Genomic DNA, 20750 nt, shown 5'->3' with positions numbered 1-20750 from the left:
CCTTGTGCGTTTTAAACTCAATATGGAAAAGCAATATGTTTTGGAAGGGTGGAATTGGCTTTCGAGAGGATTGGAGGACAGCCGTATCATTTCTTTATGAGATTTACATGATGAAGGGACGCTCAATCCTTTTTTTCCATTTGCGATAAATGCAAGAGCTTGTGAATAATCAGTATTTTAGAATTTCTTTTCCCAATTCTAAGCAGGTATGAATCAATCCCTTGACAAGCTGGTGAAGTGCTCTAAATCTGTTATTGTAATTTCTAGAGATGTGTAAAAAGTAATGAACATTTTACTTGCTTTTGCATCAACTCTGTCAAAACTCAAAATCTACCTGAATTTGAATTTTAAAAAAGCTATCCATTATTTCTAGTAGAACCATATCATTTGTAGCCCTAACCGACTGTTGTTACTGCATGACTCCACACATCATTTTAAACTGAAAAAGAACAAGGCATCCTAGTCAGATCAGATTGTGCTACCGCCTTTCGATCCTTTAGTTCCCGCAGTGAGTATTATCTAATGGCCTGTCTCCCTTGGTGACCCCTGACCTCCGTAGTACTGAGAGCTAATCCGCATTTCACTCATTGGTGACATGTCATCTGTTAACATTTTACTACAATAAAACACACCTGTCTGCATTCTTTTCCTTCCTTTTTGTATTCTTTCTCTTTTCACCCTTTTTTATCCTTTCATTTCATCTTGACTTTCTTATCTTTCCACTCACATTCTCTTCCGTAAAGCTGGTGATTCTTAGCTAATCTCCAGCTTCAACAAGTAGTTATATTAAAGAGTCACAAATCTGCTGAGGGGGGACAGAGGTATCCTACAGAGATATCATACAGACACAGTTTGCCTTGGCTCTGTGTGCACTTCTGTATTTTAAATTGAAAATACTAAATTGCATTTGTATACAAAAGAAAAGTGCAATTGATCTGCAGAAGAAAAAGGGAAAATTATACTAAAATATACTCAAGACAGGAATAGAACTACATTATTACATTTTCACAACATCTTCAATTCAACCTGATACTGGAAAAAATGTGTTTGTATAAAGACCAAGTTTCATATTTCCAGCCCAGACCAAGGGAGGGGTTGAGGGGTGAGTTTTTCCTCTATGGTAATTGTAAGGATTCAATTGGAAGCAGGTTTGGATCAGTTTTACCCCAGTTCCTTGTGCGCAGCATAAAATTGTAAAGTGGATTAAATTGGAAATTTCCCTGAGAAAGGCTAAAATGAGGGCTAATGTAAGAAGTGGAAACATTCACACTGACACAGTAGCAAATGTTGTGCTGAGATTGGAGTTAGCGCAGTTTGTTGGGACAGAGTAAAGGCAGCTTTATGCTGCATCTGGGCATGCTATACCCAAACTGGGAGTGCTTGATACTGATGCTGGGTGACAAAAGTCAAAAATGTGATTTGTTCCCCATCTCGCGATCTCTCCCATGAGCATCTCTCATCGTGATAAATATACAAATTCAGCAAATAATTTTATTGTTTTTTTTTTAAATTGGTTAAACTCCAGAGGCAGAAAGGTTTTGCATTCCATCACATTGTCTTGTCTGGTATTATTTTAAATCTATATTATAATTTGATTGGAAGTGGTTGTAAAGTTTAAGTCAATCTATTGTTTGCACAAAACATATATAGGTGAAAAATCATCATTCATTTGGTAACAGAGCAAAACCCAATGATGTATTTCTTTCGCATCTTAGACACAGGACTTTACATTTGGCCGTCTCTATAAGGCTTTCTTTGGAAACCATTCAAAAAGCGACTTGAATTATATAGAGGATAGATGATGACGAAACACGGATGTAATTTATATCCTACACGTGGACTGACCTGATAACTTGAAGTGGGAGATGAAGCCAAATACTGGAAGTGCCCTGTGCAGATTTGGAGGGACTCAAATTCAGCATCTAAAGTACAACCTGCACTGCACCAGTGCATCATTTCAGTTTCTATAGCAATCGGCCTTGTCAGACTGCTCTAGAATCGACGTCAATTAATGCTGAATTATGGACCATTTTATGCTGTGGACACTGTTCCACCAGATGCAAGATTCAGATTGGGCAAAGTCAATGTGCTTCGGGCTCTGTAGAGCCATTATTTCTGAGTTGAATTTGAACTAAAAAAAAGTCCACATCATCACTCAGACCCATATTTCAGCCATCTGTCATGTTCCTAAAACATGACTGGGGAACAATAAAAAGGGGTCATTTTAAAATAAAGTAAAAGAAACCACTACAAGAAATAGCTGTTAGTTTGTTCAGTTCTTCAGCAATTTCAGTAGAACTAGAAAGAAAAGTGTAGCTTTGCAGTGTTGAAAAACACTCCTCAACCACAAAGATTGTCAAATTGCTATTTACATTCAGTTGGGAATATTACTGGGCTTAAGGAACATAACTAGCTTTTCCTACAAGAACACATGCAGGTACAAATGTCTACCACCTGGTAGCTTATCACAGTGACCTTTGATTTAACATTGCGTGAACGAGTTTCTGTTATCTACTGTACTGTGGGGAGCTCAACCGTTCAAGATAGCTGTTTCTTTTCTTTTTACATTGAAACAGTTTATGCTGCGGACACTGTTCCACCAGATGCAGGATTCAGTTTGGCCAAAGCCAGTGCGCTTCAGGCTCGGTAGAGCCATTGTGTGAAAATGTCTTTGTTTTCCTTTGAAAGTGACTGAAATATCGGTGAAGGAGCCTGTCAAATTTTACTTCTGAACTGGCTCATTAACTCGATGTAAAGTTTGGTAAGTTCAAAACAAAATCTTGCTAACTGATATTAAGACATAGGCAAGGTGTCACCAACAAATTGATTTAGCTTCTAATTGCTTTGACCATCACGAAGTCCGTAGCATAAATTCAGTGGGTAGGCGCCTATCTCTTTGACCGAGCTTGTGGTCACCTGTCCTAGTACAGGAAACTCTTTTTTATCTGGCACCGACGGGACCGGCATGGTGCCGGTTTATCAAAAAGTCCGGATTACAGAGTGGTATAGTTAAAAGGTACGAGAGCTCCGTACACAGCAACAAATCCAGGCTTCCCTGTTGCTTAGCAACAGGTGCAAGAAGCCCGGTCACAAATCAAGCGTCCCTGTTGCTTAGCAACAAGTGCAGGAACCCCGATAACACAGCCACAGATCCAGGAACGGCAACTAATATGAAGTAAAACTTACTTGAACCTACTCCTGAATTTTGCCGGTTAACAGAGATTTCCGGTTATTTAGGTGCCGGTAAATCGAGAGTTTCCTGTATCTCCTTATGTGGCTTGGTGTCAAATTTCTATTTGATAACATCCCTGTGAAGCATGTTTCACTACATTAAAGGCGCTATATAAATGCAAGTTACTGATGGAAGTATACCCGCACATTATGGCTGGTTGCAAATCAGTAAAGTCCAGAAAACAACGTGCCTACAGAACTGCACAGGCTTTAATTTTAGTTTTACCACAGCAGTTGTAAAATACAACCAAAGGGGCCAATTTCACACTCCCAGTGGGGAACAGCACTCACAGGGAGCGTGTTGTGGGAGATTGTGGGCCCCAGCCCATAATTTTTTCCCTATTAAAATGAATGGACAGAAAATGACAGGCTGTGTGCCTGCAATTTATCGCAGTGTATTCACTGCAAGCTCCACTCCCCACTGGGAAAATGGAACTGGCTTACATTTCTGGAGCAGATTATTCGGGTTCTTTGCCAACTCAGTACTCAGTATTGAAAAGGATAGTTTCACAAATTCAAGAATGATCCAATTCTTCATCAATGCAAACTTCTCAGCTTTCAACTAAAAGTTTAACCAACTGTGGATTGTGCACATTTTGAATTGCTAACATCCAGTGGTATTTAAGAATACTTTGTAAATTGCAACAGGTGCATCCTATTTTGTGTAGCATGGTATTTTTTCCTAATCTAAGGATTAAGGTTGTTCTGCCAAAAGTTGTCTGGTGCTGTCCAAGCTTTTGGTCGCCTGTCCTAATATCTCCCTACGTGGCTCAGTGTCAACTTTTGTTTGATAACGCTCCTGTGAAGCACCTTGGGACGTTTTACTATGATAAAGGCGCTATATAAATACAAGTTGTTGTTGTTGCTGACTAAAAATTACTTTGCTTAGGTTATGAATAAAAAAATGCAGCCTCCAAACGAATGAGCACAGTTGAGGAATGCGACACAGTGCTGTCACAATACAACACAGCAAAGATTAAAGTACACAGGCTAAAACAGATGATAGTTGAGGCAATTAGCGGGGAATCGTTATGCTAATGAAGCCGCAAGGCTTGTTAGGTCATCTTAATTATGCATGCAAAGCTCTAACTTCAGGCAGATTAAGTGGTACATTGGGAAAAGGTGCATATTTGGAGCATTTTGTTTCTATTGCTGTGACTAGCTGTCCAGATTAGCTGTTGTCACTGCAATTTTTACATGAACACAACTGGATAAAGGTTCTGCGGTAAAAAACTGAAAATTGCTGGAAACACTCAGCAGGCCACTCACCATCTGTGGGGAGGACAGAAATATTAGCAGTTCAGGCTGCAGTGCACCTTCTGTCAGAACTGGAAGACAGCACAGGTCAACAGCATTTAAAAAGCAGCCGAATGAAGAGGAAGGGGGGGAAGAAAACGCAGAGAGAAGAAATAGAAACAGAGCTAATGTTTCAGGTCAATCATCGATCTGCAACGTTAACTCTGTTTCTCTCACCACGGAGGCTGCCTGACCCACTGAGTGTTTCCAGCATTTTCTGTTTATATTTCCGATTTCTAACATCCGCGGTATTTTGCTTCTGAGAGAGAAGAAATAGAATGGCCTGGAAAGTGCTTAAGTGGAAAACAGGAGGTGGTTAAATGGCTGAAGTGATATTGATAGGAGATGAAAGGAGGCCTAATGAAGAGAAATCAAAGACATTTAAAAGGCACAGAAGCGTGCGAATAGCTGAGGTGGTGGGGGTGGGGGGGCAACGGATAGAAATGGAAGGAAGAAAATCTATCAAACCCACACCGCACCTCAATGTTATCTTGTCTCTTCTGCCCACAGACACGAACCAACCTGCCTATTGCTTCCAGGATTTTCCGGTTTTGTTTCAGACTTCCAGCATCCGCTGCTTTTTGTTTATAAGGTTTCGGCAACCCTGGGATTTTAACTAAATATTCCTCTCCAACTTTTTTCAGCCAAACCGCTGGGCAATTGTAATTTTAGGGTTCATTTACCTCAGCTACTTAAAGCCGCTTGACAGCGTACAAATGTAAAAAGTAGGCATATCACTTTCAATATCCAGACGATGTACCAAAGCAATTAAAAAGCCGAATATAATACCAGGATATATAGCTGGAACGGTAGAATACAGGATAGAGTTTAGAAATTTGCCTTCCCATCTCGGAGGTCAGCAGCCTTATAGGATTTTCTGTCCTTTCATTAAAATTAACATGAATGGGTGAAATAGCCTAAGGCACCCTCCCATTTCCATACCTGAATTCCCAATGTACATTCCCAGTGCAGAAAGCTTTCCGTTGGGCAGTGCAAATGCACAAGATCTCTGCAGAAGTAATACTAACGCCGGAATTTTCTCAGGAAAGAAAGGGTGGGTTGGAGGCGTGGGGGAGTGGCGGGGGGGGGGGAGCTTCGGCTGGGAGCAATCCTTGTGGGCCGGCAGGAGCATGAGTGCTTCCTCCCAGCCCCCAAGCTCCCCCACCATCAGCCCGCCCCTTCCTGGCAGCAGAGATCGGACTCGACCCGCCCGGGCTTGAAACACCTACCCCCGCCACCCCCCCCACCACCACCCGGGGATCGCGACTTAGCCCCGGGATCGGGGATCGGATGCCCCACCCCCAGGGGATCAGAACCCCTCCCCCGGGGGAGGGAAGCCCCGCCCCCGGGCTTGGATCCCCCCCCAACCATCCTGGGCCCAGCACCTACCTGGTCCTGTGGCCTCCTGGTCCGTGATCCCCGCCCGACTGGAAGCCAGCCTGTCAATCAGGCTGACTTGCGGGCAGGGAACCCGCCCTTTACATCACTGGCATGCTGTGGAGTTAACACTCCACAGTGTACCGGGAAACCCGTACTTCCGGGTTTTCCACCGTCTCCCAGGTCCCCCCACTCCATGCGGGTGGGAAACTGGAAAATCAAGCCCTAAAACTTTGCAATGCACTGGTCAGACTACACGCCAAATATTGTGCTTAATTTTGGTCACCAGACCAAATAAAAGTTAAATAATGCATTGGAAAGGGCACAGAAAAGAACAATAAGATTTATCCCAAGTATAAAGAGGATAAACTATGGGGAATAATTAAAGAAAGGTAACCTTTGCAGTGTAGAAAAGATGGGTAAGGTGGAGGATCTCACTAAAGTACATAAACTGCTAAATTATGGCCCAGATTTTGCAGTAGGAATAACAGTGAGGCTATCAGCGCTCACCGTTATTAAATAATAAATCAGACAGCAACTTCTGGTGTCCGCACATGCGCAGTTAAACGCAGAAATCAGGAAGTTGCTGTTTTGCCCTGCTCCTCCACAAGCTTTGCTACACCGGTACCCCACCGAGAGACTTGGCATTCAAACACATGAAGGGCATGAAGTTGTGGTATTTACCCACTAAACACGCCAGAAAAAGTTAGGGCTTGTCCATTCAAGTATAAGTACATTTTTAACAGTGTGATAAGTCTTAACTACTACCAACCTCTCTGGCACTGAAAATTTAGTTTTACAAGTGTGGAGTCTCATTCCTTCAGATTTTAATTATTGTTGGAAAAACATTTTTTAACTTAAAATTAAAATAAAACTTTTTTTTACTTTTCCTTTCAGTCTCTTTTTTCTATCTTTCTTCATCCCATCTTTCCTTTCCTCTCTTTATTTCGCTTTCGGTACATGATTTTACATTGAATTAAATATTCAACTTACACTTTCTGGTTTAGACTTTGTGGCCCAGAAATTAGGTATAGCCCCGCCAGCTCGCTTGCGCCCAGAATTTACCGCTGGGCGCGGAGCCACTCGCGCCCATCGGATATTCAGTTTCAGCGCCCCAAGTCGAGGACGGTCGCTGTTCAAGGGTGTGGCCGACCCCGCTTGGGGCGCTGAAACTGAATATCGGCGCGCTAGTTGCCGCAGCGCCACCCGCAGCGGAGCGGCAGGCTGCGGTACTGCAGGCCTTCCTCCCTCTCTTAAGGGGGAGGTGCCTGCAACAGCCGGAGCCCCGATCGCGAGTGCCGGCAAAAGAGCCCGGCACAACGGAGAAGTGCCGGGCTCCCGGAAACCAGCCGGCAATGCCGCGGGGGGGGGGTGGAGGAGGCCGGGGAAGGAGGTGCGGGCAGGCGGCCGCCGAAAAAGCGGCCGGCCGCACCTCCACCTTAAAGCGCCCCACTGAGGCTGCAGTACGGACCCGGTCTCTGAATGTTATTAGCGGCCGCCACGGAAGAGGCGGCCGCTACTGAAGATGGGGGTCGGGCCGGTGTCGGGGCGGAACCGGGGCACTGCGCACACCGATGACGTCATCGGTGGCGGCGCAGCGCTACCGGCTACCGCCGCAATTAGCGCGTCACTGAATTTAGCCCGAAGTTTCCAGACTGGCGCAGAAGCCCTCTTTGGGTGGTAACTGGGCGCAAAGCCCACTGAATTTCTAGGCCTGTGTGTCTCGGTAAGGATTCTTCAATCTGATTGGCTGAAGAGATACTCTGTTGCTTGACCTGTTCACAGAGGTTCTAGATCCCCTGTAGAGGGCGCCGTGCTGTAATGGCTGTCTAATTACTGTAAGTTGCCATGCAAAAGCCCACAAAAAGTCTGTGGGCAGCTGTCAGTGTAATGAATGGCGAGTGCTGTTCGCTTGCCACTGACCACAAAACCTGGGCCAATATACTTCAAAATATGGCAAGAGAATCGGATCAGAGTACATGGATATAAATCAGTGAAAAGTAAATTTAAAACTGATACCAAAGAATATTTGAAAAATGATAAATATTTAGAATAATCTACCAAGCAAAGAGATGGAGGTAAAAGCAGTGAATATTCAAAATATAATGAGATGCCATTATCGCAAAACTAATAATTTAGAAAGAAGACCTTCGATAGCTGACTGACCTTTTCTCATCTTAACTTATGTTCTTCCAAGTGATAAAACCCACAAATTACTTGTGAAGGATAAAGGAAAGTTATATAGGCTTTCCAACTGCTATAACTTAGGACATCAATGAAGTTTGATTTAGCAATACAGTGAATCAGTGAAGTTTACTTTACAATGTAAAAATGCATTAAATTTTTTCTCTCTTTGTCCTTTGACATTTATAATAGGACCAAGAATATAGTTCCATATTGCAGTTGTGGTGTCATTTTTCTACTTGAATGAAACTCTGACATTTTGTAATGTGATTGCATGCAGCACCTTTTTATAATCTTTCTTCATACCGTCATAAATCCATCCAGCAAACCCGAGCCTGGTTTCGGGGGTGCTTGTAATCTTTCCATCGACCATTTTTCAATTATGGAGGCGACTTGGCTGTTCTCAGTGTTGAGAATCTGGAACCCTGTCATGTTCACTCCACTGTAGCGGTAAGGCTCCAAGTCCAGGGCAAAGATGTCCTGAAATAAATTTTCTGGTGTCAGGAAAAGTTGTTGTTTATTCTGAATTAAGTCTCTTCAAAAGCTCTGTGCAAGAAAGGAGACTAGCCGACGGAATATGCTGACCATTGCAGCTTCCCTGTCCGCACATGACATTGTGTCTATAACTAAGACTGGTGAGAGCTGTGATATCTTGTGTGTATGAATATAATCTGGTACAGTGTTGCACTGTCACAAACAATTAATTCAGTGTTAAATATGGCACTGCTCCAGCATTCAGGGTGTAACATTTTTACAATGTAAATGTCGTATTTGGGAAAAATCCTCAGTTGCACACTATGAATGAAGCTGCACTATTTCTAACCTGAGAAACCTCAATGACAGATCTAGCACCTAATACTGGACATCACCAAGGTTGAAAAGAGTACGGCAGAAGATGAGCCAAACTTGGGCTTTAAAAGCCTGTAGATGCTGGGAGGAAGGTAAAGCTGAGGCAGGTAAGGATTTTCACAGTTTTGGGGTACTGGGAAATAATGAGTTATATGTGAACATTACAAGTATAAGCTTTAACTCCACAAATGTAAGAAGTCACACAACACCAGGTTATAGTCCAACAGCTTTATTTGAAATCACAAGCTTTCGGAGCGCTGCTCCTTCTTCAGGTGAAGTGGAGAAATGCATAAAGACACAGCTTATATAGTCAGAGAATCATGTCAGATGTTTACAGGTAACCTTTCCAACTGCCATTTGGAATGGTTACCTGTAAACATCTGACATGATTCTCTGACTATATAAGCTGTGTCTTTATGCATTTCTCCACTTCACCTGAAGAAGGAGCAGCGCTCCGAAAGCTTGTGATTTCAAATAAAGCTGTTGGACTATAACCTGGTGTTGTGTGACTTCTTACATTTGTCCACCCCAGTCCAACTCCGGCATCTCCACACTTTAACTCCACATACAGCATAAGAAGCCAAAAGAGCGTTATCCAGGCTTCACGACAGACTGGCACCTATCCAATGCATTAGATTGGTGAATTGAAGGAGAATAAAGTACAAACAAATCAACCGTTCATCAATTAGCATCATCCTTACATATCCTGTAATGACAATAAATTGTTCAAATGCTTACCAAGGTGGTGAAAATGTAATGATAATATTCAGTCATCATTCCCATCGACAAAGCCTGAGGAAGAAATGAATGGGCAGGTCAAGCTGCAGCAGTTGTCTTACACGTACATAATTATGAGAAATATGCAGTACAATGCACCAGAGATAAAATTTTATGACTTGAATAATATTTTAATTAGAGCAAACCAAGTTTAAATACCTCCAGCTTTGTCAATCAGGTGCTAAAAATAGTGAAGCTGTGATTTGTATTCAGTCACTAAGATAATCCATATCGTTAAGCAGTGAGTCTCACTGTCAGGGCCCCTGGTGCAGTTACAAATTATTAGGTTTAACTAGGTACCAGTTTCTGTTTTGGGCATAATCGGGAAATTGCATCCAAAATGCACTTGAAATTGCACTGGTCAGGATAGGCTTCAAGTTTCCACTTAAATTCATTTGCATAATCACAAACGTAAAATCTTCCATGAACCAGCGCAATCGGGCAGGGTAACAGAAAGTAATTGTTTCCCTTATTATCTTTCCAGTAAAAAGTATTCCTTGATGTGTTTAAGAGTGGTAACCTGGTGGAGTTCTATTAATTCTGCTGAAAATCACCAAAATAAGCATTTTTAAAAGGGTGTCCAGTCCTCCCTTACTGGATCGGAAGCATCTGCCTATCCTTTGGGTTTTTTTCCTGTTGAAATGACATGATCGCTGGAGCATGCTAACGGAATGGCTGTATCTCTGTTGATACTGATTCACATCCCTCGCACCAGGTATCCTTTGATTTGTGCCGTGTATGTCAGTAAAGGACTGTTTTGTATGCATTATCCAGTGGAGCAGAATGAGATGGCCTTGTATGGGATGTCACAAGTGTGGAGGTTGTTTGCTCCTCACAATCGAAATAATGGAGCTAAACAGACAAAGCAGGAGTACTGGAAATCTGAAATAAAAACAGAAACTGCTGGAAATGCACAGCACTTGAAAGGGAAAGATCAGTAAACATTCAAACTTGTCCCATTACCATCTCCTTTTGCCTTGCACCATCTCTTAATGTCTCTTAATATCTCCTGCCTTCCATCCTATCACAGACTCTCCCTTTTGTTCTTTCCTCCCCTTCCCCCTTTCCCTGCCCCTGCACTTGCTTAAAAACCTGTTCGATCTCCAGCTTTTTCCAGTTCTGACGAAGGGTCATCAACCTGAAACGTTAACTCTGTTTCTCTCTCCGCAGATGCTGCCTGACTTGCTGAGTATTTCCAGCATTTTCTGTTTTTATTTCAGATGTTCGTACATTTTGAAGAATGGTGAAATCCCCAAATTTCAACTCTCTTCCTCTTTCAAATGCTGGCAAATCGTTTGTGCGTTTCCAGCATTCTTATGTAGAAAAAGAAGTTTAAAGGGAAAATATTGATTTTTTTTTCCGATTATGCACCATTACCAACCCCACTCCTCTGGAGCAACAAGTTTTCAGAATATAGATTGCTGTAAGACCGCTACATTTTGTCACAAATTGACAAAGACAAAATTTCGCCTACTGCATTTAAGCTTATAAACGCCTCCCAGTCAGTTTCCCCAATGATGTTACATCTATTTAAAAATCAATAGAAATAGACAGCATTAAAGGATGTTAAAGTTATTATTTTGTAGCTGATGGTTAAGTGATATTGAGAGTCACACTTTAATAATGCTATACCCTGGATCTTTCAAGTTTAAGCATTGTACTTGGAATTCACATTGCTGCGAAGTAGAAAAGAATATACAGAACTGTATTGCAGGCTGCTCCGTAATCATACATTTATAAAATCATAGAATGATACAGCACAGAAGGAGGTCTTTCGGCCCATCGTGTCTGTGCCGGCTCTTTCAAAGAGCTATCCAATTAATCCCACACCCCTACCTTTTCCCCATAGCCCTGTGAATCTTTCCCTTCATGTATTTATCCAATTCCCTTTTGAGAGTTATTATTGAATCTGCTTCCTCCGCCCTTTGAGGCACTGTGCTCCAGATCATAACAACTCACTGCCTAAAAGAAATTCTCCTCATCTCACCTCTGGTTCTTTTGCCAATTACTTCAAATCTGTGTCGTCTGGTTACCCTCTGCCACTGGGAACAGTTACTTCTTATTTACTCTATAAAACCTTTCATGATTGTGAACAACTCTATTCAATCTCCTCTTAACCACCTTTGATGTAAGAACAAATCCATCTTCTCTAGTCTCTCCACGTAACTGAAGTCCTGCATAATTTCAATCCTTCCAAGCAGCTTTGTAGCACCTAGCAACAAAATGCTGGGCCCAAAGCAAGTCTTGTGATTGAATCTTTTTTTAATTCACTTATGGGATCTGGGCGTCGCTGGCAAGGTCAGCATTTATTGCCCATCCCTAATTGCCGTTGAGAAGGTGGTGGTGAGCTGCCTTCTTGAACCACTGCAGTCCATGTGGTGATGGTACTCCCACAGTGCTGTTAGGTAGGAAGTTCCAAGATTTTGACCCAGCGACGATGAAGGATCGACGATATACTTCTAAGTCAGGATGGTGTGTGACTTGGAGGGGAACTTGGAGGTGGTGGTGTTCCCATGCTGCCCTTGCACTTCTAGCTGGAAGAGGTCGCGGGTTTGGGAGGTACTGTCAAAGAAGCCTTGGCGAGTTGCTGCAGGGCATCCTGTAGATGGTACACACTGCAGCCACGGTACGCCGGTGGTGGGAGTGAATTTTTCATGTGGTGGATGGGGTGCCAATCAAGTGGGCTGCTTTGTCCTGGATGGTGTCGAGCTTCTTGAGTGTTGTTGGAGCTGCAGTCATCCAGGCAAGTGGAGACTATTCCAACACACTCCTGAATTGTGCCTTGTAGATGGTGGAAAGGCTTTGGGGAGTCAGGAGGTGAGACACTCACCGCAGAATACCTGGCCTCTGACCTGCTCTTGTTGCCACAGTATTTATGTGGCTGGTCCAGTTAAGTTTCTGGTCAATGGTGACCCCTCTTGCCCTGACATTCAAATTACCCTGTTCCCATTTTGTAATTTTTTTCTTGTTTGGTCATGGTTGAGTTTCTAATTGAAGCATTAACTCAGGGGAGAGTTTGAGGTGACGGGCAGGGGGTAGGGAGGGGCGAGTGTATGTAAAAGTGACTACCTTATATGGTCAGGCAGCTATTGCCCAGCTAATAATATTGTTAACTTAAAACTACATCACTGACATATCATTAAACCTACATTAAGTGTTCCCAATGGCAAAACAAATATGAAAATGCAATAGTTATGTTAATTTCATGGGAGCTTAAAGCAAAATTAAATATTTATCGAGCCTAAGGGGGTTCAATACAGCAGTAGTTTAGATATAATGAAATCTGTGATTCGCTACACTGAACAAAGGTCAGGAAATTCCTCGGAGCTGCTCCTGCTTTGTGTGTGTGTATGGGGCAACACATGCCATGTGCTGATACATATACAGGGCCGTATTTTGCGACCCCTACGGGTGCGTACGAGGTGCACACGCGCCTGTAGGGGCCACGCAAGTGCCGGGTTTAGGCACGTGACACGCGTGCGCTAAAACCCGGAACTTGCGATCTGTCAAGAATTGACAGATCATCTGCATCCCCGGGAAAAGGGCCTCTGCGCTATTTGCCCAACTTCCGCCCGCTGAATGCCCGTGGAGTTCTTACGCCTGGTAAAAGCCGGCGTAAGGCTTGCTTTGACCAGCATAAGATTTAAAAAAATAGAAAAATAAAATGTTATCACTGATTTATACATTAAAAACCCTGCCCAATAAGGTAAGTTCATTTATAGGCCCGTTAAAACATACTTTTAAAAAATTCAAAAAATTAAACTTTTGTTTAAAATATTTAATTAAATGACATTTTAATTCATTTTAAATATGTAATTTTCTTTTATTTATTTCATGCGTTCATATATTTTTTAAGTGATCCCCATTCATACATATGGGAGTTCCGTATGTATGGAACTCCCATAAGTATGAATGGGGATTCCCTTCTTTTATTGGTTGGGCCAGCCCACGTAATCCCAGGGACCCCTGGGATACATGGGACTCTGTCCACGCGTACCCGGAGAGGCCCAGGATCGCAAGCCTCCGTATCTTCCGGGCCACGGGAAGGCGCCAATCGCAAATGTTGGGCCACAGCTTTTTTTAAAGTTCTCTTCTAAACAATGGTGATTGGCAATAGAACCAGAGGCGACATGAGAAAAAACCTTTTTACGCAACGAGTGCTTAGGATTTGGAGTGCTCTACCTGATCAGGTGGTGAATACAGATTCAATAGTAGCCTTCAAAAGGGAATTGGATGAATACTGGGATGGCAGGAATGACGTATGAGGAGAGATTGGGTCGATTGGGCTTATATTCACTAGAGTTTAGAAGAATGAGAGGGGATCTCATTGAAACTTATAAAATTCTAACAGGACTAGACAGACTAGATGCAGGAAGGATCTTCCCGATGGTGGGGGAGTCCAGAACCAGGGGTTGCAGTCTAAAGATAAGGGGTAAGCCATTTAGGACAGAGATGAGGAGGAATTTATTCACCCAGAGAGTGGTGAACCTGTGGAATTCTCTACCACAAAAGGCAGTTGAGGCCAATTCGTTAAATATATTCAAGAAGGAGTTAGATATATTTCTTAAGGCTAAAGGGATCAAGGGATATGGGGAGAAAGCAGGGACAGGGTACTGAGTTTGGATGATCAGCCATGATCTCATTAAATGGCGGAGCAGGCTCAAGGGGCCGAATGGTCTACTTCTGCTCCTATCTTCTATGTTTCTATGTTTCTATACTTGAAGGAGAAAAAATTGCAGGGAAAGAATGGGGGAGTGGGACTAACTGGGTTGCTCTTCAAAAGAGTCGGAGCAGACTCGATGGACCGAATGACCTCCTTCTGTGCTGTACTGTTCTATGATTCTAAACAATGGCAACCAGAAAAGGCCAAAAACAAGAATGTGGGAGCAAAGCAGGAGGTTACATAAACCTGCCACTGAGGGTTTGTGTGGCCCGCCATCGTCTATATAGATGGGTACTCCAACTTCGCAAAATTCAGGGCTCATGAAATCCATCAAAAAGGTAGGTTTTGTTTATGGCAAGCTTTCTCAATTTGTCAGATATAGATTGGCAAAATTATAGCCAAGTTTGCCCGAGTGAAATCTGTGGTAAAAGTTAAAACTTCGCCATACAATATGACATTTTTCCTAAGCAGCAAGTTTCCATGATTTTGCTAGGGGGAAAAGAATCGGTAAACCTCTGCATATGTTGTAAACAACCTGCAATTTAAGGACTCTTACACATTCACTAATTTGTGCTGCCATACTTTAAAAAAAACATATTACTCTTATTCCAATTTATCATGGTGTGGAGATGCCGGTGTAGGACTGGGGTGGACAAATGTAAGAAGTCACACAACACCAGGTTATAGTCCAACAGTTTTATTTGAAATCACAAGCTTTCGGAGCGCTGCTCCTTCGTCAGGTGAAGTGGAGAGATGCATAAAGACACAGCTTATATAGTCAGAGAATAATGTCAGATGTTTACAGGTAATCTTTCCAACTGCCATTTATTACACCTTGGCAGAGAGATAATCACAGCATTCAAAGGTGTGAATGGTGTCCAAACAGGTCAGTCATGGGTGCGGATGAGGACGGCCTCAACCGGGATCTTGGGTTCATGTCACGCTACATGTAACCCCACCTGACGTAGGGTCATCCAGACTCGAGTTGTCGTTGGCTTGTTCTCTCTACACATATGCGGCCGGACCTGCTGTGATTTCCAGCAAAAAAAATGTTTTTTGTCTGTTTTTTTGTTTTTCATACAGACCCCAGCATCTGCAACATTTGACCCCTTATGACCCCACCTCATTGTTCTTTGATGTAATGTTTTCCTGACTGACCTGTTTGGACACCATTCACACCTTTGATTGCTGTGATTATCTCTCTGCCGAGGTGTGATAAATGGCAGTTGGAAAGATTACCTGTAAACATCTGACATTATTCTCTGACTATATAAGCTGTGTCTTTATGCATTTCTCCACTTCACCTGATGAAGGAGCAGCACTCCGAAAGCTTGTGATTTCAAATAAAGCTGTTGGACTATAACCTGGCGTTGTGTGACTTCTTACATTTGTCCAATTTATCAGTTCCTGAAGAGAATATCTGCACCACGACAAATCCTGAACAGTTAACGTAGGCAGAGTAAAAAAAACAGGTAAAATAGTTTTCTTAAAGACCTTTACATTGAATTTTAAATATCATATATGGTGCCGAAATAAGGACTGCTAGCATCACTACATTTTATTAGAACACACAATTTTGCTGTGCTTGGAAATAGTCACCTGCTTCAAGATGCCAGCTGCCATCTCGTGACCACAGTCGAATATTACGTGGAATTCCTTGTTCCTTTTCATTTCCTTCAGCAAAGGCTTGGAATCCTTTGTATCTGCTGGAAGCTGCCGAATCTTCAAGCGGATACTGTACCGAGATGGAGCTTTAATGAGCTCTTGTAACCGAATCAGCCCTTGAGAAGATGAAAAAAAAATGCAAATACAACATAAGATGCCTGACCTTGTGGGGGAAATTTATCCTGTCACAGAGTAAGAAAAATAATTGGTATTTACTCACTTCGTTGCATGTTACACAAAAATACAATGATGCTGCCTGCGCCTGCTAGCAGCAGATGAATCTTCTTTTAAGGATAACTGATGTATCAATCTGTGCCCATGTGTGAACTGTATGCCAATGCAGCCATTAAACCTTTCATATGCCAGTGCACACATTCATATCCTGCACATGTCAAAGGTCACTGCTGAACTGCATCACCTTCCACTGGCTGACATGTCCACTGATATACGTTTATTTTTAATGACTATTACCGTGGCGATGAATGATGCATAGAAGATGCACTTGATTAATTCCGAAGAGGAGTGCACATAATAAATTTACAATTCCACTCGTGGGCTCTCACGATCATAATGTGGCTTTTTTTAATTGTGAATTTTAGTGCTCTTCAAGGCGTGGAATATTAGTGCTAGAAAATGGAACGCTTCACTACTTTTCACACTTGGTGTCAGAATCAAGCACTTCCATGGCAGGTATAGTACAGTCAGTACAGTGAAGCTCCCAACAGGCACTTTAACCCCAACCTCAGGGAAGCAGCTCTCTGCCGCATCATTACGATTTTTTCTTTGTTTCCTACATCAACCACCCTAATGGCCTACCTGATCAAGATTGAGCACTTAGCTATTAATTTGTGCCAATCCGTGTGCAGTTTTATGCTGCGGATTCACACGCACTGGAAGCTGGATTGAGGTTGTTGACCAGAGAGTCTGGCATTGATTCAAGGTCCCAGAGGTGAAAGTATAGAGTTCTGACCCACTGCACCACTCAATCCTCCTGCATCTTTCTATTTAATATTTGCGCACACTGCCTGCAGCATAGTGTATTAGTTATTGATCCTCAGTCACACAATGTCCTGGCCCTCCACCTTGCTTTCTCGATAAAAATGTATATTTAAAAACTGCAAAGTATCAATGCTGCTCTTTAAATAGTGCACCATTGAATTGGGTTAAGTACTAGAATCACTTAGTAAAAGGTAAATCATAAAAAGAACAATCTACTTGAATTCTGAAATGTCTGCATACAGTTATCAGATATGCTGCACTGTTACTCTGCCTATGTATGCCAGTAGCCTTAAGACTGTAATTATAAAGACAAAATATTTTCATTGAAGCACTTAATAAACCACAATCAATGGGTGAGATGTGCACACGTTTCTCTGTTAGTTTACAGAGCAAATGCAGTTGTATTCTCAGGTTTTCTCCTGTAAAGACTGATCACTGATTGCCTGAGGGAATTCCTGTAAGAAGCGATAAAATATTTCACTTGATGACTGTCTCAGGGTACATCAGTCAACTCAGTTACAGTGCCTTTCATTGTATCGCTTGACGTGGTGGTAAGAAAAATATTTTAACTGGGGGAAGGGTGAGTAGGGACTTTGGAAACCCTTCCATACATCTGCAAAGTAGCTTTAGTGAAGTGGCGTTATATACTTCATGTCGCTAATGGCTTTGGTTAGCCATCCCTCAGTGTCTCAGCCAGCTTATTCACTGGGTAGCTGAACTATACAAACTAGGAAGGTCCCAGGCTTGATTCCCAGTTTGAGCTCAGTAAGATAATTTCAGCAAAACATTGCAATGGGCCTCACCATCCATAGGTTAGGACCAGGAAAAAAAAGTCAATCAATCAGGGCATCACCCGTTTCTGATCGCCATCCAGCACCCCTGCTGGAAATGTGTATATGTGGACATCGACTGAGGAGCGGGTCCAGCGTGGTTGTGATGCCCCTTGCAGTCAAATAGCCATTTACACCAACAACTTGGATTTATATAGCGCCTTTAACATGGTAAAACGTCCCAAGGGGCTTCACAGGACTGTTATCAAACAAAATTTTACACCAAGCCACATAAGGAGATATTAGGACAGGTGACCAAAGGCTTGGTCAAAGAGGTCGGCTTCAAGGTGTGTCTTGAAGGAAGAGAGAGAGGTAGAGAGGCGGAGAGGTTTAAGGAGTGAATTTCAGAGCTTAGGGCCTCGGCAGCTGAAGGCATAGCCACCAATAGTGGAGCGATTAACAACGGGGATGCGCAAGAGGCCAGAGTTGGAGGAGCACAGAGATCTCTGAGGGTGGCAGGGCTGGAGGAGGTTACAGAGAGAGAGGGGTGAGAACATAAGAACATAAAATATAGGAGCAGGAGTAGGCCATTTGGCCCTTCGAGCCTGCTCCGCCATTCAATAAGATCATGGTTGATCTTGGACCTCAACTTCAGTTTCCTGCACTATCCCCATATCCCTTGATTCCCTTAATATCCAAAAATCTATTAATCTCTGTCTTGAATGCACTCAACAACTGAACCTCCACAGCCCTCTGGAGTAGAGAATTCCATAGATTCACCACCCTCTGAGTGAAGAAATTTCTCCTCATCTCAGTCCTAAATGGCCAACCGCTTATTCTGAGACTGTGACCCCTGGTTCGAGACTCCCCAGCCATAGGAAACATCCTCCCTGCATCTACCCTGCCAAGCCCTGTAAGAATTTTGTATGTTTCAATGAAATCACCTCTCATTCTTCTAAACTCCAGAGAATATAGGCCTAGTCTACTCAATCTCCCCTCATAGGACAATCCCCCCATCCCAGGAACCAGTCTGGTGAACCTTCGTTGCACTCCCTCTATGGCAAATATATCCTTCCTTAGGTAAGGAGACCAAAACTGTACACAATACTCCAGGTGTGGTCTCACCAGGGCCCTATATAATAGCAGTAAGATGTCTTTACTCTTATACTCAAATCCTCTTGTAATAAAGGCCAACATACCATTTGCTTTCTTAATTGCTTGCTGTACCTGCATGTTAACTTTCAGTTATTTGTGTACAAGGACACCCAGGTCCCTCTGAACACCAACATTTCCCAATCTCTCACCTTTTTAAAAATACTCTGCTTTTCTATTTTTCCTACCAAAGTTGATAACTTCACATTTCTCCACATTATATTCAATTTGCCATGTTCTTGTCCATTCACTTAGCCTGTCTATATCCCCTTGAATCCTCTTTGCATCCTCCTCACAACTTACATTCCCACCTAGCTTTGTATCATCAGTAAACTTGGATGTACCAAAAATGACCCTTTTTTAAAATGTTTATTCCTACTTTCTGTTTTCTGTCCGTTAACCAATCCTCAATCCGTGCTAGTATATTACCCCCAATCTCATGAGCCCGAATTTTGTTTAATAACCTCTTGTGTGGCACCTTATCGAATGTCTTCTGAAAATCCAAATACACCACATCCACTGGTTCCCTCTTATCTATTCTGCTAGTTACAACCTCAAAAAACTCTTAACAGACTCGTCAAACACGATTTCCCATTCATAAATCAGTGTTGACTCAGCCCAATCCAATTATTATTTTCTAAGTGCCCTGTTACCACATCCTTATGAATAGATTCTAGCATTTTCCCTACTACTGATTATAGGCTAACTGGTCTGTAGTTCCCCATTTTCTCTCTCCCACCTTTCTTAAATAGTAGGGTTACATTTGCCCCCTTTCAATCTGTGAGAACTGTTCTAGAATCTATGGAATTTTGGAAGATGACAACCAATGCATCCACTATCTCTATAGCCACCTCTTTCAAAACCCTAGGATGTAGGACATCAGGTCCAGGGGATTTATCGGCTTTCAGTCCCATTAATTTCTCCAGTATTTTTTTTTACTGATACTAATTTCTTTCAGTTCCTCAATCTCGCTAGACGTTTGGTTCTCCACTGTTTCCGGGAGGTTTTTTGCATCTTCTTCCGTGAAGACAGACACTCTGGGCTGGATTTTACCAGCCCTGAGGAGGCGGGTTTGGAGGCGGGACTGCTGGGAAAATCGGAAAAATTGGGAGCGGGTCCCAACCCTGCTCCCAACCTGCCTCCAAACCATCTTCACAAGAGGCGGGTCCCTGACTCACGCAGGGACCTGTCTCCTAGCGGCGGGAAGGGGATTCGAGCCAATTAACTGCCTGTTAATAGGTAGTTAACAGGCAGTTAAGAGGCCTTTCCCCATTTCAGCCTGCTGATGCGGCCTTCCCGATGGCGGGAAACCCCGCCAGTATCAGCGAGGTGAGCTGTGGGTCTGCTGCAGTGTAAGTGACAGCTGCAGAGGTAGTGTGATGGGTGCAATGGTGCACAGGTAAGCATGACAGGTGAGAGAAAGTAGTGAGAAATATTTTTATTCTGTTTATATATATCTGCAGGTGTTTCTGTGAAGCCTCATCTGATCGGGAGAATTGACAGATGGTTTCTGCAATCTCACATGCAGCTGCCATCTGTTTTCTCCTAAGGAGAGAGTTATTGGTCAGCCTGGGTGCAAGGGCTCACCTTTTGACAGTGATTGTCAGTGTTTGACAGCACCTCATTGCTGTCAAACACTGACAATTCACCTGTCAAAAAATTATGAGACCTGTCCCTTTAAGAAAACCGGCAGATGAAGCGTCATGCACTGACGTCATCTGACACTGACTTTCCCTTAATTGGCCGGCAAGCCCGCACGGCGAGCTTAACAATGTCAATCAAGGGAA

At 42.9% G+C, this 20750-nt stretch overlaps 1 protein-coding gene across 1 annotated transcript in view; it reads right to left on the bottom strand.

Moving 5' to 3' along the window:
• Positions 1-20750, bottom strand: part of grik2 (glutamate receptor, ionotropic, kainate 2) — a 529211-nt gene that overhangs the window by 259126 nt on the left and 249335 nt on the right. The window contains exons 4-6 of the mRNA XM_085998231.1: positions 15977-16158; positions 9676-9729; positions 8395-8568 (exon numbers count right to left, since the gene is read on the bottom strand). Coding sequence (XP_085854357.1) covers positions 8395-8568; positions 9676-9729; positions 15977-16158 — 410 coding nt within the window. The remainder of the gene's footprint in view (positions 1-8394; positions 8569-9675; positions 9730-15976; positions 16159-20750) is intronic.

Source organism: Somniosus microcephalus, chromosome 9, assembly GCF_052327205.1.
Source record: "Somniosus microcephalus isolate GS21.2 chromosome 9, FLI_Smic_1.0, whole genome shotgun sequence".
Classification (NCBI taxonomy): Eukaryota; Metazoa; Chordata; class Chondrichthyes; order Squaliformes; family Somniosidae; genus Somniosus; species Somniosus microcephalus.
Note: the sequence above shows the minus strand (reverse complement) of the source record. Positions and strands in the feature narration are given on the sequence as shown.